The sequence below is a fragment of the Pholcus phalangioides genome, unplaced genomic scaffold, assembly GCF_987345545.1.
Source record: "Pholcus phalangioides strain wild (caught in Gottingen) unplaced genomic scaffold, Ppha-v1.0 ptg000021l_1, whole genome shotgun sequence".
NCBI classification, from domain to species: Eukaryota; Metazoa; Arthropoda; class Arachnida; order Araneae; family Pholcidae; genus Pholcus; species Pholcus phalangioides.
The window spans coordinates 515,013-535,087 of NW_028301614.1; the positions used below are offsets into that span (position 1 = coordinate 515,013).

Consider the following 20,075-nt stretch of genomic DNA (forward strand, 5'->3'; position numbering starts at 1 on the left):
TTGAGCATTTCGTGACTGAACTTGTAAATTTCCGGGGGACGTTCTAATTCTTTGAAATAAACGTGTAATTTCCACCCACACACATCTAGCTTTTCACTAAAATGCTCAAAACCGCCAGAACTCTTCCGTGTGCACAGAACTCACTCGGTGTAAAGGGATATTGTTTAATCTCAGTAATGAACGAAAAATGTTATTTAGTACAGCAGCACTCGAAAAACAGATCATAATGCATGTTGGGTTAAATGATAGATTTCATACTAATTAGTTTCATCAGCAAAAAGGATCCATCAGTTTATTCATCCATCTATCTATCGACTGACGATAAAGTGGAACGGTAAATGACTTCTCGGTTCTTCGGGAAAATTAAAAGTCCCTTTCGAGAGCCGTAAGTCCTTTAAAGAGATACTAAACCAATTAAAGTTTCACGGAACCTCGCGCTTCGTCGATGACAAATCTTCCGAAAGAGAAGATGATTTGAATAATGAAGCTCCAGAAAAGTCTTTAGCACAAAATTCCTTATCATTCGCTTATTTCGGGAGGTAAGAGCCAACGTGTACGCTCAACGCGGATGACTCGGAGCCGTTTCCTTGTTATTTGGTTATGAGAGAGAGTTACTCTGGATCATTTCAATGAGCTCCAAAGTTTTAAAACGGATTCGAAATTCGCAGTCAAAGGCGGAGCTCGTGTGTGACTCGCAGTCACGTAACTCGATAATCACTATACAAACCCAATTTGATACCATCTTGGTAGTGAAATAGGAGGAGCGCGGAACGTGTTTCTTTAGATCTTGGCATTTTGGCAACAGTTGCCAATTCCGTTGAGGGCTATGGCGTTACATACTGCGGGATTACTTCATGCTATACGAATTAATTTGAATTAGCCGAATTTTTCATGAGACTACTACCAACCACTACCGCGTTTCCCTGAAAATAAGACCTAACTAAAAATAAACCCTAGTATGATTTTTCTGTTTACGGAAGATTCATTCAGCGCAGGAAAGTTCACTGACAACAGTTTGACACCAGTCAGGGAGCCAGTAAGTGAGCGTGGACTAACCGGGTGAATGAGTCAGTAAATGATGTAGTACTTAGTGAAGAGTGACCTCCACCCCCTTTCCTATCAGATCTATTTCTCAAAAAAGTATCGTATCCTGAGATGTGTAAGAAAGATTCATCCCCATCGTTTGCCCAAGATATTGGCGGGAAATAGCAGTTTACGTCTATTGTGAGGCCGAGGGGTTTTCACGGTTTAGCCGCCTGTGGGCTACACGAATTTTGCTGCCCTTTTCCCATCATAGTCTAATTTTCTCGACCACTCATTATTCAAAGTCGCCGCCATGGGCAATAGCCTGCTTTGCCTCCACTCTTGTAAATACACATGTGCCTTTAAGTTACTCTTTTGGTCACTCTCATGCTTGCGTACTGGTTTGGTCACTCTCATGCTTGCGTACTGGTTTGGTCACTCACATGCTGTCACTCTTTTGGTCACTCACATGCTGTCACTCTTTTGGTCACTCACATGCTGTCACTCTTTTGGTCACTCACATGCTTGCGTACTTTTTTGATACTCTTTCTCACACTCTTTAGGTCACTCTTTTTTGTCAATCACATTCCTTCCACGCTGTTTCGGATATTCACATGGTTGCACACTCTCTTTGCCACTGTTTTGGTCATTTACTTCTGTTGCCTTGCATCTACGTCACTCTTTTGGTCGCTCCCATGATCACACACCCTCTAGGTAATTATTTTGCTCATTACATTCTTCTATACTGTTATGGTCAATCACAAGCTTGCATACGCTTTAAGCCACTCTTTCGTTCACTAACGTGCTTGCAAAATCTCTCGGTTACTCGCTGATCTGGTCACTCACTCTCTAGGCAGAGGTGGATTTATGGTTTTGTGCTTCCCATCTTTCATTCTACTAAAATTCTCGGCCGCTCATTCCTCAAATCTGCCACCCCTCCAAATTTAGTCATGTATAGCCCGCGCTAAGACCTATAAATACGCAACTGTTGTCAGGTCCATTCGTAACAGGTGCCACCGGACTTTCTACAGGGCCACATTTATGGTGAACTTGAATTAAAATTCTCGCATTCCAATCGAATATAATCAATATGTATCAATGAATATTTTCCAGATCACACCCGAAGATTGCTTGGTCTTGGAACCACCAGTCGACTATCAACAACAGGTGCAGAGTTGGCAAAAATTCAGTTGGATGGATATTTTTTACAGAAAATGCAAGTTTAAGTAAATTGCTCTCAGCTATATGTAGCACTAATACGTAGTACGTAGCACTAAATTAATTTCTGCAATGTTACAAGTTTGTTCTAAAAAAAATCAGTATACATAGTTCATTCCGTAGATCTGGATATTGAATTAATTCGAGAAACTTTCCTGAAGTGGACTTTTCGGAAATGTATGAAAAAGGTAATCAGACTAATTGAAAAGTTAATGGCAAACCTCACGCAGCTACCATCCATTTATAATCGAATCAATTAATTAATTAAGGCTCCACATCGGAATGTTATTCGTTTAGATCTTCCCTATCTTGTCTCGCTTCTTTTGAAACTGGAAATGGGTTGATTAGAAAGATTTTCTAGTTTTCTTTCCAGGGCTTTTTTTTCTTGAGACGATGTTGATCTTTGGTATACAATCTTGACTTTTGATTAAATACTATACAAATATTTACAGAATTTTTTGAAACCATGAAAGAGTATCATCGACCACGAAAAATCAACGTCTTTCTATTTTGATGATTTTATTCTATGGAACTGTAAAGATGCAAAACCATCCCTTGATGTCACGCATTAATATATTGTATGGTATCATTATGCGATGTTGTAATGAAAAATTTAGAACATATATCTTTTGTCTTCAAAGCACGAGACACATGTGGCTCTCGGAGCCTTTTTTTCCATGGCCCGTGGATCAGTTTCAGAAAATAGCTTAAAACACTCAAATCATTAAATTAAAAAGTTGTTGAAAAAATTGGACTTGATGTCCCCGCGGGGCCTATAAATTGTATGATGGTATAATTATGACTCAAATTATTATAATTAATTACAGTCATAAATGTATTCATCTCACATATTTTTCAAAAACATATAATTTTTTTCCGGTCAATTACATTTCAATATATTGCGACTTGCATTAGCCCCGTATTTCCCGCCATTGGCGATTTTCGAGTAATTTTAGTGATTGTTGCCAACTTTACTTGACAATTGATTTTGGCTATGATTAGCACCTTTACCTTTGACAAGTTTTTGGAGACAATTGGCGAGGTCTCTTATGGATCCAATTTCCCGTTATTTTATAAGTAAATATAGCAAGCATTTACTGCTGATATTTGCTACTGGAACACCTTCTGCGGGCTGGATAGAACCCCGGAGGTTTTTGCACCCGTTTTTAAATAAACCCTCTATAGTGCGGTCGCTCTGATATGGAAATCAAAGAATTTTAAATCCATTTTCCTCAAGACATAATGCCATTGACAAATCTATTGTTTTCATATCATAACAAAACAATATGATTCAATTTTGACTGACGTTGAGTTTGCGGAACGAATTGTTTAATTTTTTTTCAAGTAATTTTACTTTACGTAGATTTTCGCAAGAAATTTCGATTGTTTCTGTTTGACGAATTGGCGATAAATATGGTAACCTTGTCCTAACCGCATGTTAGAAAAACACAGAAAAAGAAAAAGAAAAGAAAAAAATATATAAGAAGAAACGTATAATCGATAAGATAGATAATTTTTTTAGTGCTTTTTTCACGCTTTTCCTACGTATTCTCCTTTGCTCCCCCACACATAAAATAATGAAAGATACATTATATGATGTGTGGGAAAAGAATCAGAAGTGGAAGGGAAGCAAAAGCAAGGGTTACCATAAAGCTTCGCGATGGTGAAGAGAGAGGAATGTTTGAATTTATTCCACTTGTGTTTGGGAGTAATATTACGTTCCGTGATCGTAAAGAGGTCAATACATTTTTTGTATGAAACAAACATTTCTGGAAATTAAATGGTCTAATGAGTGACACATTATTTTTAAAAATTTGTCAACGATGAAATTTCATTTCTTATGATTTTTTAAAAATGAAACTTTCTGAGATTTTGTGATGGTTCTTCATCAGGAATTTTCTTTCTTCATGACGATGAACAGAATTTAAAAAAAAAATAATGTTTCTCCGAATTTTTATTTTCACATGCTGTGTGTATGAGGTTTCCCGAAATTTTAATTACTTTCATTAAATTAATTTACCAAAAAATTAATTAATTAGAAACATACATTAGTTACGGAGGAAAAACAAGCTAAATTAATGTCCAATTTTTTGGAAATTTCTCAGATATGTTATTCAAGTAGCCAGTCAAAAAATTATGCTAATCGGTCACGAATTGCAAGAGCGTGTAAAACTGAGTTTCACTGTGTTTGATACCTATATAGGTTCGCAACAAAAGCGTCAGATTTTTTTTTTTTATGAATAATAAAAAGTTTGAAATTTTTCGCTTAAAGAAGACATAAAATGCAATACAAACAGTGCATAATTTATGTTTATTACTATTTGCGTTACTTAAAGGAACCGCATTTCTGTATGTGCACCCTTTCTAGCTCCGATTACATCTAACCGGGTAAAAGGGTGCTCATATTGAAATGTGGCAGTTTTATACAACGGAAAATCGTAACACATTAATTAAGCACTGGTTGCATCGCATTTTTTGTGTGATGCAGCGTCATCTGTGAGTGAAATTTTCAACTTTTTTTTCATCCTTCATTGAAAAAAAAAAGAAACTCAACACTTTAATAATTATTTTGTTGCAGACTAAATTTTTCTATGTCAGATGCTAGACATTTTTTGTGATGTTCAAAATGTGTTAAAATTTTTTTTGCTCATCTTATTTCTTTTTGTATTATTAACAATTAACAATTAAAATGAAATGCAATATGATCATGACTATAAATCTCTTCAATGGTATCACTCTAAAATCTTCGTTATGAGAGGAAATAGGCTGGCAAGAATGTATGAGAAACGTTAAAACTAATCCCCATGTTTGGCAATAAAAACCTGTACTTTATAAGTATAGCAGGGGTCTTCAACCCATGGCCTTTTGAGCTTTTTTTGCTGCTGCCCTCAATATTTGTTGAATATTTGTAAAAATAAAATAAAGTCTTATAAAATTTGTTGGAAACCAATTTTCGGAATTGTGAAACGTTTACAGACACAGCAGAACATCATTCTTCGTCAGTTTACCAGAGCCCCCTTATATGTGAGAGGAAAAAACATCCGTAAAGATCTTGACTTACCACTAATCTTGGACTATATCAAGGAGCTTGCCAATGCTCATTTTGACAGGCTACGATCTTCTGAACACCCGCATCTTAGAGAAATTGTCTATTATGACCCTAGAATACCCACAGTACACTCTAGGCCAATGGACTTGCTGAGCGTGGATTGGGTGACGAATTGATGTAATTTGCAGAACATTTTCATGATTTTGATTTTTTTTTTTTTTCAAAACAATTTATCAATCTAATGTCAGTTTTGTTTGATATTGCGGATGCTGTGATCGCAATTCAGAGGCACTTATATGTTGTTGTTTTTTTCGCAATTAATAATTTTTCTCATTTATTCATAATTTGCGCTTGCATAAAATGGTGCATTGGGTTCGTGTCGTGTTGAAACTGATGTTATTACAATACAGAGATGGTATGTGTCATGTCTTCATTATAACTTTTTCTTTGACGTTCTTGATTATGGTTATATGACTGATGACGGTTCAACAGTACCTCAAACATCTCTGGTTAGTGTCTCTCGATTATGCAAATATTTATAATGTTGGGGTTTTTGGGTAGCATATCATCAGCTACTTCCCTTAAGACATTTCCCCGTTGTTCTTCGATTGTGTTGTGTTTTATCTCGATGAGCATTCATTTCGCGAAGATTTGTAAACAATACTCTCCTGGCTCATTCATTCTCTACACACACACATACACTACATACCTTACACACATGCACAAACTTGTCTTTTTCCTTCTCATACCACCCCTGGTGATCTGTAAGTCGCCAGGCAGCCTGGAAAGGCTGGGCAGCGACGGAAACGTTCAATTCTGGTCTGGTCTGGTCAATTTTCGGAATTGTTTCAATCGTAATTTTCAGAATTGTTAAGAGCAATTACAGAATTGCTAAAAGTAATAATTCATGAAAAATACTAGGAATTTTCGGAAAAAATAATTTCATAATTAATGGAAATTTAAAATTAATGAAAAATAATTTCACAGAATTATCAGGCGTGTTTCAGATTTATTAAGAGAAATAATTAATTAAAAATAATTAATTCGCTACTTAATTAATCAATGAAATTACGTTTTTTTGAACATAGAAATTCAAATTTAATGAAAGAAATAAATTCAGAAATGAAAGTGTTCAATAATTTGGGGAACCCTGTTTAATAATCACTTGGGGGCCCTTGGGCTTCTTGGAAAGTTATATTTGGCCAGCAATGTCTGAAAGGTTGAAGACCCCTGGTCTGCAGGATACCATCCCAATGACAAATCGAAATTAGTTTCCATTGTAAAAATATACTATTACCTTTTTTCCGCTCAAGCACTGCTGCAGATTCTTAGTTTCCAAGTGCCCGTATTTACAAGAGAACGGGTGCCACACGGCTTGCTTCCAGAAACAGGACTTGCTGTCACTACACACTCCGCAAGGAATCAACCAACGCCCTGAAAGAATAATTTTACATTTCAAAATAATCAGTAAATTTTTGCATTCCCGTATATGGAACGATTGGCAAAACTCTCGTACGGCAACTTGGTCCATGTTATATGAGACGACTGGCAAGAGCCCTGCCAGTTTCCCTGTGACCAATCTTCTTATTATTATCTTAATTTTTTCAATAACAATTTATTTGAAAATTATAACGTTCTAATTTTGCATCTGATTTTTTGAAGTGAAACATCTATAGTGACGCAACAGCGGGTAGATGGAACCGTTCACAACCCCGGACTGATGCAAAGCACCTTACTTCCGTTACCTTAAAAGAGGCAGAGGGGTGTAGGAAAAGTCAGCAAAGATTTATATTGGTGGCTCTCCTTGCCCCGTGCTCGCGAGTATCGAATCACTCGCGTCGTTCTCCCCACGAAGACAGCCATCAGCTCGATGCAACGTACAAAGTTGAGAAAGGACAGCATAAATAGGGGGAAAATCGTTTCCCGTTAATTTTGCTGTTCTTTCATAATTTTCCCCGATTTTCAATTCAAATATGTCAGCGAATATTGCACTTAGAAACATTGATTTTTTTCTTTTGGCATCAGGAGAGACAGGGAAACAAATTTCTAATCAAAAGTTAGATAGATAAATAAAACCTCTCACAACCCCGGACTGATGCAAAGCAACTTTCTTCCGTTACCTTAAAAGAGGCAGGGTTGTGTGGGAAAAATTAGCAAAGATTAATAGTAGTGGTCCCCGTGCTCGCAAGTATCAAATCAATCGTGTCGTTCTCCCTATGAAGACAGCTATCAAGTCGATGTAACGTACAAGCCATTTGACTAAAAAATGGATAACTGACCCAGTAAGCAGGGAGAAAAATTTCACGTGCGCTCAGAGGCACTTAAGGGCCGGAGACCGCAGCCTGGGCTTTCGGAAGAAGCGTGAAAAGACCCGAGAGGCAGATGGATTGTGGTGGTAGTGGGGAGATGTCAATAGAGGTTTGGCCGTGTAAGTAAATAAGGGGGGAGGGTTAATTTGGACGGTTTGTGTTGGAAAAAGACAGTTTGTTATTTTTCCCCACTCCCCGTGACGCCGCACCGCACCTGGCTACATGAGAGTAGAGTATATTTCACACTCAAGCGCAAGTTTTTTTGACGTCACAGTGCCAGCTCCTAATTGGCTGCGCTGTCATAAAACACAATTTATTTTATTTTGATAAATTTTTATTCAATTACGTTGATGTCGGGTGGAGACATCAAAAGAATCCGAATTTAATCATTTCGAGTTGCGAGTAGGTTCTGGTATATTTCTTATTTTTCTTCTGAGTTACGAATAATTTGTTGTGTGTGTGTGTACGAAACGGATCGTGTTCGTGAGTGGAAGAGTGACGTTATCGCTCGCGTCACATAGCTCCTTGAAATCTTGGGCTGATTGATCCGCCATATTTAATCAAAGGTGTAATATTAGTGTCTTCGCTATGACCAATCCTCGTTCTGTATCCTGCTCGTTTTTCAACGATTAGACTTCTCTTGGATCATAAAATCAGTTTTTTTTTTTGTTCAAATATAGAGGACGATGAATCCACTCGCTTATACAGGCGTCTTAGCCTAAACAACTGTGTAGGAAAGTCACCATACAAATCTCAAAAAGGTGAGTAAATAAATTTATACCAACAGCTTTGAGAACGTAATACTAAATAATTTAGAAATAGACGTTTACCAGCGTTTTTAATATCAATTTAGACCCAATTTTTTCGAAATTATGTTTATGAACTATAATTTTTTAAAATCCATTAACTTGGTATTATAAATTTTTGTCACAAATAAATATTCATCAGATGAGAGAGAAAAATCCATAGGAATTTTTTTTTTTTCAAATTTTTTCACGGATTTCAGTTTTTGTTAAAGATGGAAGACAACGAGTCCGCTCTCTTTTCTCTTTTATAGGCACCTTAGCTTAAGCACTATGTACAGAAAAATCGTAAAAAAATATTTTTGCACAAGCAGCTTTGAGAAAGCGACTTTAATCGTTACAACGGCAATGCCGAGTTATCTCGGGTTCTTAAAACTCTCTCAAAACGGCAACCCCGAGCCTACATACGGTTCAAAGTTTTCTTCTCCTGATTACATATTTTCTCCCCCCCCCCTTCTGCCAATAAACTGCCAGTGAGCGGAGTCAGCTTTTGTTCAAAGTCTGATAACAGAAGGGGATAGAGACTGTGTTTTTCTTTTCCTTTCTAAGTAGGATCATTCGTACAGCATAAATAACTGAAAACGATCGTTTTTTTCCCTCTTACTTGTTTATTTTTATTATTATTCTGTGTTTGATGGGGCGAAAGCATTTATCGGCTCGCAATCGTAAAAAAAAAAATTCTTCTTGAAAATAGATGGTAATATCTAGAAGGTTTGGTGATTTCCAACGTGGTAATTATAATGCAGATCAGGAAAATTTTTAAAATCGCCTAAAGGGTTAATAGAGCACTATCAGTATTTTTACTGGCTAATTCACTCTCTATGTTTTGGACAAATCATGCTTTTAAACTATAAATTTCACAGGTCACGGCCCATTAACATAATGCTCTGTTTTTAAATAAAATTCTTGTAACACTTAAATACCGTAATTTAATGTGTATAAGAAATTCCTCTGGTTTTTTTGGGTTAAAAATTAGGGAAAGTTTTCATTAAAGATATTTTTTGTTTTAAGATATATATAATATATAAATATATATGTATGTTTTATTCACGTCGTAGAAACCATTAAACTCCTCATCACTTTTGATGAGTGATGTGAACCATTGCTTGACGAACGCGTGGCTTTCCAGTGTTGCTAGTTATGAAGATTTGGGTTCCGAGGAACTGAGTAATTTGCTAATATCTATAATACTATCCATGTACAAGAAACTCCCTACTTTTAGGGAAAAAAAAGGGTTCCCCTATACAACGTTAAGATACAGTAAACACAGTTATCGGACGGACAGAGAAAAATCCACACAGAATTTTTATAATTTTCGCAGAATTTATTCGCAGATCTCTACAACAATGCACGATACTTTCTCAATATTCATCCGAACTCATGCGATTTCATAACACGGACACATAACCGGGAGAAAACAGAATACAAACTAGGTTCATGAAAAGTTTCCGAAGCATCGAAATCGAATAACGTTACATCTCTCTCTCTCTACGGATATGTTTATTTACTCTCTTCCTCCATTCCGCGTTCGATTCGGAAATCCATGTTTTGTTCCGAATTTGTTCATTTAATATTCTTCTATGCATGAAAATGTTTGTATTATCTTAAATTCGAAGAGGAAAATAAACGTTTCCGAGTTGTTTTCATCAGCGTGAATCGCTAAATCTTTTACAAAATTGATCAAAAATGTTTGCGTATACATATAAAATAAATGCGAAAGCACACGCGTTTGTATCGCGTTTTGTAGTTTGTGTAATAAAGCGACTCGGAATAAAAATAACAGCAACCGAGGAGCTAATTTCGGAGAAAACATTCGTGTTTTGTTCTCTTATAACGTGTCTTAAGACATTCTCGTCTCCTGTCGAATTACTAACGTATACGACGGGTATTCGTAACTTGCTGCTGTACGTTTTGTTTTCCCCCCCTTTGATAAAAGAGATCCGGAAAACAAGGCACTTATTCCGTTGAAAGAGAAAGGAAAAAGTGCCGAAAGAATCGAATCTTTGGAAATTGTATTGAAATTGAATCGAGTTATTTATTCTCTCCCTAAGGGGAGAAAACGAAACATTGACGAAAATGGCGCGAAGAAACTAAGCAAAAAAGACAAGTAGAAAAAAAAAATCGGTGTTTTTCCGTAAATTACACGAAATAACGACGGAAATATTTCAATCTATTGTTTCAAAGTGAATGCAGAGGAAAAATACAAATGTTGTTTTTTATTGTGTGTGGAAAAAGGGGAAAAAAGAGGAACAAAAGCTCTTTTCTCCGTTCCGTAATTGCTGAGCCGGAGAAATGCAAATGATGGTAATGTTTGTAACTTTCATTTATTGGAAAATATTTACAAGCAGAAATTATTTCGGAAGAATATTATTTATTTATTGATGAAGCTTTTGTATGAATTCTCTATCAGATACAATTGTTGTTACAACGGGGAGACAAAAGGAGTTTGGATAAATATGTGAAGGTTTATAGAATTGTGAGAACCTTTGTATGATATTGTTATTAAGGTTATAAAACATTATTTGCTGAGAGACTGAAGATTTCATTATTCAAATAGATGTGTAGAGATGTGATTGTATATATCAAGGGTGGCCAACTTATCTCTGTTCGAAGGCCAGAATAATAGTCAGACGCAGTGTCGCGGGCCGCAACGGGAACAAAACTCCCGTATATAAGCCGCATGCACAAGGGGAGAGAACTTCGGTATACAAGCGCCTCATCCTGCTGATTGCTTCCTATGGCAAAGGAGGCCGCAAACATTTTGACGGTTTTTAAGCTCTTCATTTAATTAAATACCAATTATAAACTGAACTAGAATGAATTATGAGTTATTAACTGAATGAATTATTCTTAATGAACTAACTTCGTAAATTATAAACTGAAAATATGCCCAGCCCACAGGACTGATGGTGGGATTACACACCGAATAGTTAACAGCGAAAGAAGGTGTATTTAATGTATGTATTTGAATGTACGTCAGTATGTATTTGAATGTACGTCAGTATGTATTTGAATGTACGTCAGTATGTATTTGAATGTACGTCAGTATGTATTTGAATGTACGTCAGTATGTATTTGAATGTACGTCAGTATGTATTTGAATGTACGTGTGTGAGAAATATTGTCAAAATCGGGAAATTATAAATTGCTAGAGTTACAAAAATACTGGGAAAAAACATTTTTGGGATAAATAAAGTTTTTAGAGTTCAAATGCAACTCTTGGCTGAAATTCGTATTAATTGACGAGAATATTCTCGGCTTCACTGAGGAATTTGTCCAGGACTGTTTTTTTATCCTCCTTTGAGCAGCAGTTCATAATATCCGTCAGGCAGGGCTTAGGAAACTCGAACATGTGATATGTTGAGTTGGAGCTATCCGCGGAGTAATCATCCGGCTCAGGGAAGAAAGACGGGCCCCGGTCATCATTATTGCACGTGTATTAGTTAGTATTTCGATGGTGAACTTGGTCTGCTTGTTGATGACCGGGCTGATTCTGGCCAAGTCCTCCTCACTGGCTAGAATTTTTCCAGAGTTTTTTCGAAGTCGGGAGATCCAAAGTCCGCAAAACGATTTGGAAAAAATTTTTGGGGTTGACACATGAATTTTTTTCGAAGTTTCTCGGCAACTCATTAGATTCAGCGAAGTCAGTAGGACCCTCATTAGCGGGTTTCGAAAAATTTCAACTGACTTTGCTTTGTTCATGGTTGCGAAACGTTTCTCAAGCACTTCGTAATAGAAATGTGCTGTTGGTGATCTTCTCTCCGATTTTTCAAACGTCGTGGTGAACTTAAGCTTCTCCCTAGATTTTTTTGGATGGGCTTTTTCCAGTCCTCGAGCTGATTTTGTTAGTTACACGCAGCTCGGCCAAATATTTTTGATGTGTCTCACGAAATTTTGTTTTTATTTAGTTTTGCTGACTGCATTTTCTTAGTTGTCAAGAAAACTTGTTCATCTTTTTTTCTTTCAGCAAATTATGAATTTCAACGCCCTAACTAGAGTAGAGAATGTTACTTCACACATAAAAAGTTTAAAGTTTATCAAACAAGAAAAATAACAACAATAATTTGATTTCTGACTTTCGTGCAATGCTTTTCTAGTTTGCTTTTTGTACAGCGAAGCACTCAACTGAATATTTTATGTATAGAAAACAGCACATTAGTTTTGAATTCTTATCGAAAAACTTAATTAAGAAAAACATTTTTTTGAGGGGTATTTTGTTCGTCGAGGTCATCACTGACTTCCGATGATTGCGCAAGAGAATATGCTACTGCTATTTTTCCATTAACTCTCACAGTCGGTTTATGAAATCAATCATGTGGCCTTTATATTTAGAGGTTTTTGCGATGAAAATGCAAATTGATTTTGTCAAATCAGAATTATTTTTTTTCTACATTAATCACAATTTCGCTATTGGAAACTTATGTAAAAAATATAATAGTTCTTTGATCTTGTCGAAGGCAGCACAAAATCACCCCGTGGGCCAGCTGTTGGCCACCACTGATATATATCTTCAGTATTTATTATTTTTAAGATGCGGTTGGATATAGAATGAAAGACTTATGAAGAGAATTTAATATTAGATGGATACTTTTTGATACTTAAATTTTTATTGTGTATAACAGGTATCTTCGACCCATTGGCCGCGTACACCACAGTGCTCCCCGAAGCACCTAGGTGAAATCCTATTACTTCTAGAGGTTTTATCGCATAATTTTGAAAGCGCCATCTATCTCTTCTACAAGGAAGTCAAGGAAGTAGATTGTAGTAGTCACGTTCGTTAAAAATCATTTTACCAGCTGAGCTGTTTTCGAACTTGTTGAGTCTGGCAGACCTTTTCTGGATATTATATCTATCGTGAAATTAAAAGTCTCTGTTTATTATGATTACTGATGACTGTACACATGATCCTTACTGACATCAATGATCATAATTTACTGCTTAACAGATCGTAAAAAGAAATGTTTTCATCAACATTACACACAGTTTAGTTAAAATCCCTGTTACAATATTAGATGTTGGCTCGGCATGTGGAGTCGCAACGGTTGTTGCTCTCTGAAGTAGTGTTATTTCGAATCGTCAGTATAATGACGTGTGTTTTCGCCTAATTGTTACGGGAATTTGCGTATCGACACGGATCAACGGTCTTGATAGTTCAACGTATATCGGTTGTCTTCCCAGTTTCCGAAACGTTTACCCGGGCTTTGTTTTGGTCGTACGGTCTTGCCCAGGGTAAAAACCTGGCCCTGACCATAGATGTGGCTCGTCAGGGGTAAGTTCTCGACTTTTTCAACTGCGTCATGCCACTCTGCTGTATCTATAGCAATCCCGTTGACAGGGCCCAAATTTTGGGGCTTCGAAGGCTTGCGGAAAATGCTCACGATGACAAAGGGAGAGATCTCGAAACCTTTGCGGGAAGTTTCTTTCCCCTGGATTCGAGTTCAATATAATGCGGGCAATGATGGTTTTGTTGATGACTGTGAAGTGATTAGAGAGTTATTGGATGTAATTTCAGTGTATGTCGAGTATCTGGTAGAGAGGTCGAATGGTGAAATATGTCGTAAATTAGTAATTGAAGCTCGATTTTTAATAATTTGGATGGTTTTGATTGTATGCATTAACTGGCTAGTGCTTTCAAAAAAAGCTGTCGCTTTCAAACAGATGGTAAAGTGCCAGTAATTAGTAAAAAAGGTAGGCCTACACTTAAAGCAAAATGTGTTAAGGAAGATCAAAATTTTTTAGATGAAAATAGTGTTTCCTTTGTTCCAAATTCAAATAGTGGTACTAATGGTTGCCATTTGGTATGTCACGCTCAAACCTCAGTATTTATTAACGGTTGTGCCTCTGTGGGGGGCACTAATTCTTTGGATAAACATGATATTTCTTCTGTTAATGACACCGATAAATATAGTGATGCTAAGGATTGTCATGTAGTGTGTAATGCTCATATATCAGAAGGTGTAATTAGTGATGGTAATACCTTAAATGTCACAATATTTTTTGATGAAAATAGTGTTTCGAGTGGTGATAATTCTCACAAATATTGTGGCACAAATGATTATAATTTAATGTGTGATGCTCGAACTTTAGAAGATGTTCCTAATAATAGTGCCACTCTGAATGACAAAAAAATGTTTGGATGTAAATTGTGTGTCTACTACTAATGATACTGCTATATATGGTTGCTCTACTGATTGTCTCTCAGAGTGTAATGCTCAAACCAATGAAATTATTCTTAATGGTGGTATCACTTTGCACGATAAAACTGATGTTGTTAATGATTCTTTGCTTTCTAATAAATATTTGTTGAAATGTAATGCTTGTGGTATCTGTAATGCTTGTGAAATGTAATGCCAAATGGGCATACTGGGACTCTTTGCGGATGATGCAATTATTATCACCAATAACAGAAAATCTGATAAATGCAGAGAAAATCTTCAGGAGACTCTGGAGGAGGTTGAAGACTGGTGTGAGGATGCTGCTGTCGAGCTTAATCATGCCAAGTGTCAGTTCATCTGGCTAACAAGAAGAACCAAATTCACTAGAGCACCAATCTACATGGGCAGAGAAGCCATAAGACCTGTGAAGGAAGTGAAATATTTGGGATGTATTCTAAACCAATCATTATCCTTCGTTCCTCGAATCACGTAAGAACTAAGGCTACCCAAACCGTGGGAATGATGTTACGAATTACATTTCCAAGTGCAAGACTAACTCTTAAAAGCAAAGTCATATTGTTTAAATCAATCATTAGACCTATCATGACCTACGCCGCCCCAGTATGGGCTCATGTTTCAAAAACCAACATGCAGCGTCTGCAAAGTCAACAGAATAAAATATTGAGAACTCTTGTGCGTGCACCAAAGTACATCAGAGGAGCTGACATTAGAAAAGGCCTGAAGATTCCAACTATCCTCAACTACATCCAACAAATCTCAGAGGATCATTTTGAAAGGATGAGGAACTCAGAATACGAGCATCTGAGAGAGCTGGTCGATTACAACCCACGTCAAAGACTAAAATTTCTCAGGCCTCAAAACGTGCTGCACGTGCCATGGACGGTGCGTTATGGTCTGAATTACTGAGCAGTATAATCTTTGTCTATCCATCATAATATTTTTGTACTTTTATCTTGCTATTGAAATTATCGATCAACTCTATTGTATAGAGTAACATTGTGGTTAAATTTACATGACTGATCTTGCACTGCACCAATTTGTGTAATTTCGGCTAACACATTTGTTTTTCGATTACTTCTTTTGTATGTTAGATTTATTTTTTATTATTATTTTCTCATTAGTGCGTTATGTAGCATTTTGGTGATTTATACATAAGTGATTTCATTTTTGTGTTCATTATAATACTTGTACGTATTTATCGCATATATATATATAGATATATATATTTCTTTTTTTACTACTACTATTGATTTTTCTGATCAACTCTATTGCATAGAGTAACATTTTGATGAAGTTTGGCTGATCTTTGTGTATTTTACTATTCTGATGGTAGCATTTATCGGACTGTATGTGGTTTGGCATGGTGAAAGTAGACAATTTCCCCCGATCACCATGCACACCCTCGGTGAACCTTTCGAAGAGCATGTATCCACTTATGGATGAGGAGTCCAGCAAATCACTCAGGGACAACGCATAAAGTGACAACGTTTAAAGCGACGCACTGACTGGACACAAGACAGTTTAGCTGATTGCCCCTACCCCCATAAATGAGACAGAACTGGAAGGGGGGGGTGGTATGTAGAGGTCCGAGATGTCTACTGAAGAAGGTTTATAGAGGACTCATAGGAAGCGAATGTTGATTCACGTAACCACGGAATGGTTTTTCTTGTTTTAAGCATTCCCAGTGAAAATGCCATTAAGAATATTTCATATTTTACAAAGGGGGATTGCTGACTTTATAATCATCATTCAAACCCCCCCCCCATATCAATGCAGACGTAATACTTCAAGACATAAAAACGCGACATAAATGATACTGTGGTCATGCCCACACCTCTTTATTCGAGCACTAGTAATGAACAGAACCAGCACTGTCTACAGCTAGAGATCGCAATCCAGACATAGATAATGCTGACAGAACACACTTGTTGCTTTTCTCGGAATAGTCGTTCTTCACATTTTGACTGCGTTGCTATAAGAGAATTTCTGATCTCATGGAACCTAATTCCTATAAAAATTGAATTCTTGGCGAAAACCTCTTTATATCCGATATTCGTAATTATGGCAATTCGTTATAACCGTTATTTTTAACACAATTGTGATATTGCAAGCTCACTGGGGCGGAAAAAAAACATTATAACCGATGCTCCGTAATATCCGATTCCGTTATAAGCGGGCTAGACTGTAGCGGGTGTGCATTTCATCATTTTTCATTTCGATATTGCCACTTACCTTGAGCATCACCACTGTTACATATTGGCAGCTTGTTGTAATAATGGATATATTGTGGCCAAGTTTGATCCCTGTGCCGTTGGTCGAAATATAATCCACATGGCTCGGTCGAAAACATCTGCATGTCACATTCCTAGTTCATTGAATTGACACAAAATAAACACCATCGACTGAGAATGGCTTCAAATTGTCTGACGCAAAATATACATTTGCAAATATATAATAATTTACCAAAGTACACAAAGCATTCATATAAATTTAATATTTTTAAAGCATTTTAATTCCATGAATTCTGAATAAAAAAATATCAACGATAAAATAAACAACAATAAATATTCTTCTCCAGCTCGTCCAAAAAAGTCAATATAGTGTTAATACTCACGGGGAAACCGAATAAGAAATAATTATATGGTAGAATATATGCACGTTGTGTTGATGATAAGCTGATTAACATTTGGAAATTAATTAATAAATGGAGAAAACATGAGCTCGCGACGATATTTTTCAATACGTTACAGAATTGGAGTTGATCAGTAAAAACGTTGACTGAGTGAGAACTAAAAACGGATATACAATTAGTTGATTGAAATTTTAAAAGAAAATTTTTAGAGGGATATATTCTCAAGAAAAATGCAAAGCTTAATTTACATCAATTACTGCGATTGCGAAATTGCGCGATTAAAAGATGCTCATTTCTTTCTTTCTCAATTGAATTTGATTATCGGAATACTCCGAAGAGAGGAAAAATACTTTTGAAGAAACGTATTCGCTATCAATTTTTCCCCCACTTAACCGAATGAGTATTAAAATTAAAAAAATTAGATTATGATGAAAAATTAATTTTGCTTTGATAGATTTCCTGTAGAAATTTTTAAAGCCATTGTTTATTTCGATGCCTTTTGCATTCCAGCAATGTTTTATGGCTAAAGAAAGTAAACTTGAAACTCTTATATTTCGTTGTACTATGTTTGTCATGGATCATACTTTATACAGGGTGTCCCCGAACTCATGGGCAGACTTAAAGGGAAGGTAAAATTCACATAAAGAAGCATTTTTTGTTTAGCAATGTGGGAGTCGCAAATGAAAAGTGTTTGCGGAAAAACACAAAATGCCGAGAGAATGAAAAAAAGCTTTTTGTTTACATTAATAATTACAGTATGTGCCACCACCAACATCGATACAGGCCTGGCAGCGTTTAGCAAGTGATTGCGTACCCTTTCGAAGATGCCAGGTGTTTCACGAACAGTTGACGCAGCGACTGAAAGTTTAGCAATGAGGTGTCCATCAGAGTTTTTCCGCCAACACTTTTCATTTCCGACCCCACATTGCTATACAAAAAATGTTTCTTTATGTGTATTTTACCTTCTGTGAAGTTTTGGCCCATGAGTCCAGAGACACCTTGTATGCATTTAGCCATAGATTCTCCAAGATTTCTGGATTGCACTGGCCGTATTTATTGTCAAATTACTTACATTTTTAAAAATATTATTTGTGTGCTATATAAATATGTTAATTTTTATTTCAAAAAATATATATCCATGAAATTAACTACGAATATATCTGTGGTGTTTGGTCAGAACATAACTCCGCAATCATATTTTTGAGATATAAGCTCTTTCATTGTCATTTAAAAATGAAAAATAAAGCATTCACACAAATACAAATGAAAATATCATACATCAGCATATTGTTTAGCCGTACGCGCATATTTTTGTGCCTTTATCTATAACCTCAAATTATTTATGACTAGCAAGATTTATTTTTGGATCAAAAAGCCATTTTTTGGAGATATTATGTTCCGACAAAACACCACAGATATGTTAATAATGTTTATTTCAAAAATATGCAGAAAATGACCATGGTGCGACAGAAATAATTAAACGTCAAAAATAAACTAATCAAATCAACTATTAGATAATTTCAACAATTGAGAATCGATTTTAACATAGGGGAGATCCTACATAATATTTTCTATAATGCGTGTAATGAATTTTACAGAAATAATGTTTCCGATGCCGATTGTATTTTTTTGTGTGATTATTGTTCTTCATAATATATATGCCTATATACTGTATGTAATATTATTTCCAAGTTCAATTTTAAATATTTTGGTGATTAATTTTCTCCATTCATATTTGCATATGTTCTTTTGCTCATACTCTAGATTTTAAATTGCATTGTGAAATTGTTTGTCTTGGTGAATATAGCCGTAGGCTCTTTCAGAGGAATTTTTATATGAATAAATTAATTTGGAGCAGTTAGTAAGAAAGAGAGAAAGCCTTCTAAAAAAATACTTTTTTGTAGCATTCAAGAAAAGAGCAACTACGTGAAAATTAAATTTTATCCTGTACGTGTGTGTGCGACCTTACGCCAAGCCAAGAATACAGTTGAGAGGTAGAAATGACAAATATCATGATCATTCAAATTCCCTTAATATTTCCACTCTTTTTATCCCTTCAATTTCTACCTGACAGACGTGAGTATGGATCCCACCTAATTTAGAAGTTGTTCGAAAATCGACTTCTCGGTGATAAAATAGACTATAGAATTTCACATATTCGGTAAGAGCTCCATGAGATGGATTACTTCATGGAATGGTTCCCATTGCTCCAACACATGAACCAAAAAGGAGAAGTGAAGTTAGCCAGACCACATAGTATCATTTGTTACTTTTCGTAACGCCCTTTTCGAGAAATTTGATGGATTTTGCGTAATCCCGTCCTTTACGAACTATTTACACTAATACCCGTGAGTTTCTAACCGATTAATAGAGAAAACATGAACTTCGCGACGATATTATTTTTCAATACATATAAGCTAGAGCGAGAGTCTAGCAGCTAGGAAAACGTGCATAACTCTCCCATAACCACCAGGCCGATGTGCGTTTATCCCTTCAATTTCCACCCGACAGGCGTGAGTGAGTATGGATATCACCTAATTTAGAAGCTGTTCGAAAATCGACTTCTAATGTTCCTTTCTAATTAGCTTCTCCGTGTGCATGAAATGACCATAAATGATGGTTCATTAACTAATTATACTCAATATATGCGTAGCGATGATGCCTCACCTGTTTCAGGCTGCATACTTGATGAATGGTTGCATCATGGAACGGTTTTTCTTCGTGAGTGACGGGTAGCCTCCTGATGAAGATATTATACGTGTTTATTACCCACGGCTCAGCATGAACGATATCTACGACCATTATGCTGATCTGGTTCTCGCCAACACCAAGGCTCGCATTCGTCGCCCTAAGAAATAAATTCGG

General features: G+C 36.2%; 1 protein-coding gene across 1 annotated transcript in view; it reads right to left on the reverse strand.

The window, feature by feature from the left end:
- LOC149070467 (cadherin-like and PC-esterase domain-containing protein 1) overlaps positions 1–20,075 on the reverse strand; it is a 168,238-nt gene that overhangs the window by 14,378 nt on the left and 133,785 nt on the right. Inside the window, exons 17-19 of the mRNA XM_089248967.1 lie at positions 19,878–20,058; positions 16,811–16,943; positions 6,588–6,724 (exon numbers count right to left, since the gene is read on the reverse strand). Coding sequence (XP_089105093.1) covers positions 6,588–6,724; positions 16,811–16,943; positions 19,878–20,058 — 451 coding nt within the window. The remainder of the gene's footprint in view (positions 1–6,587; positions 6,725–16,810; positions 16,944–19,877; positions 20,059–20,075) is intronic.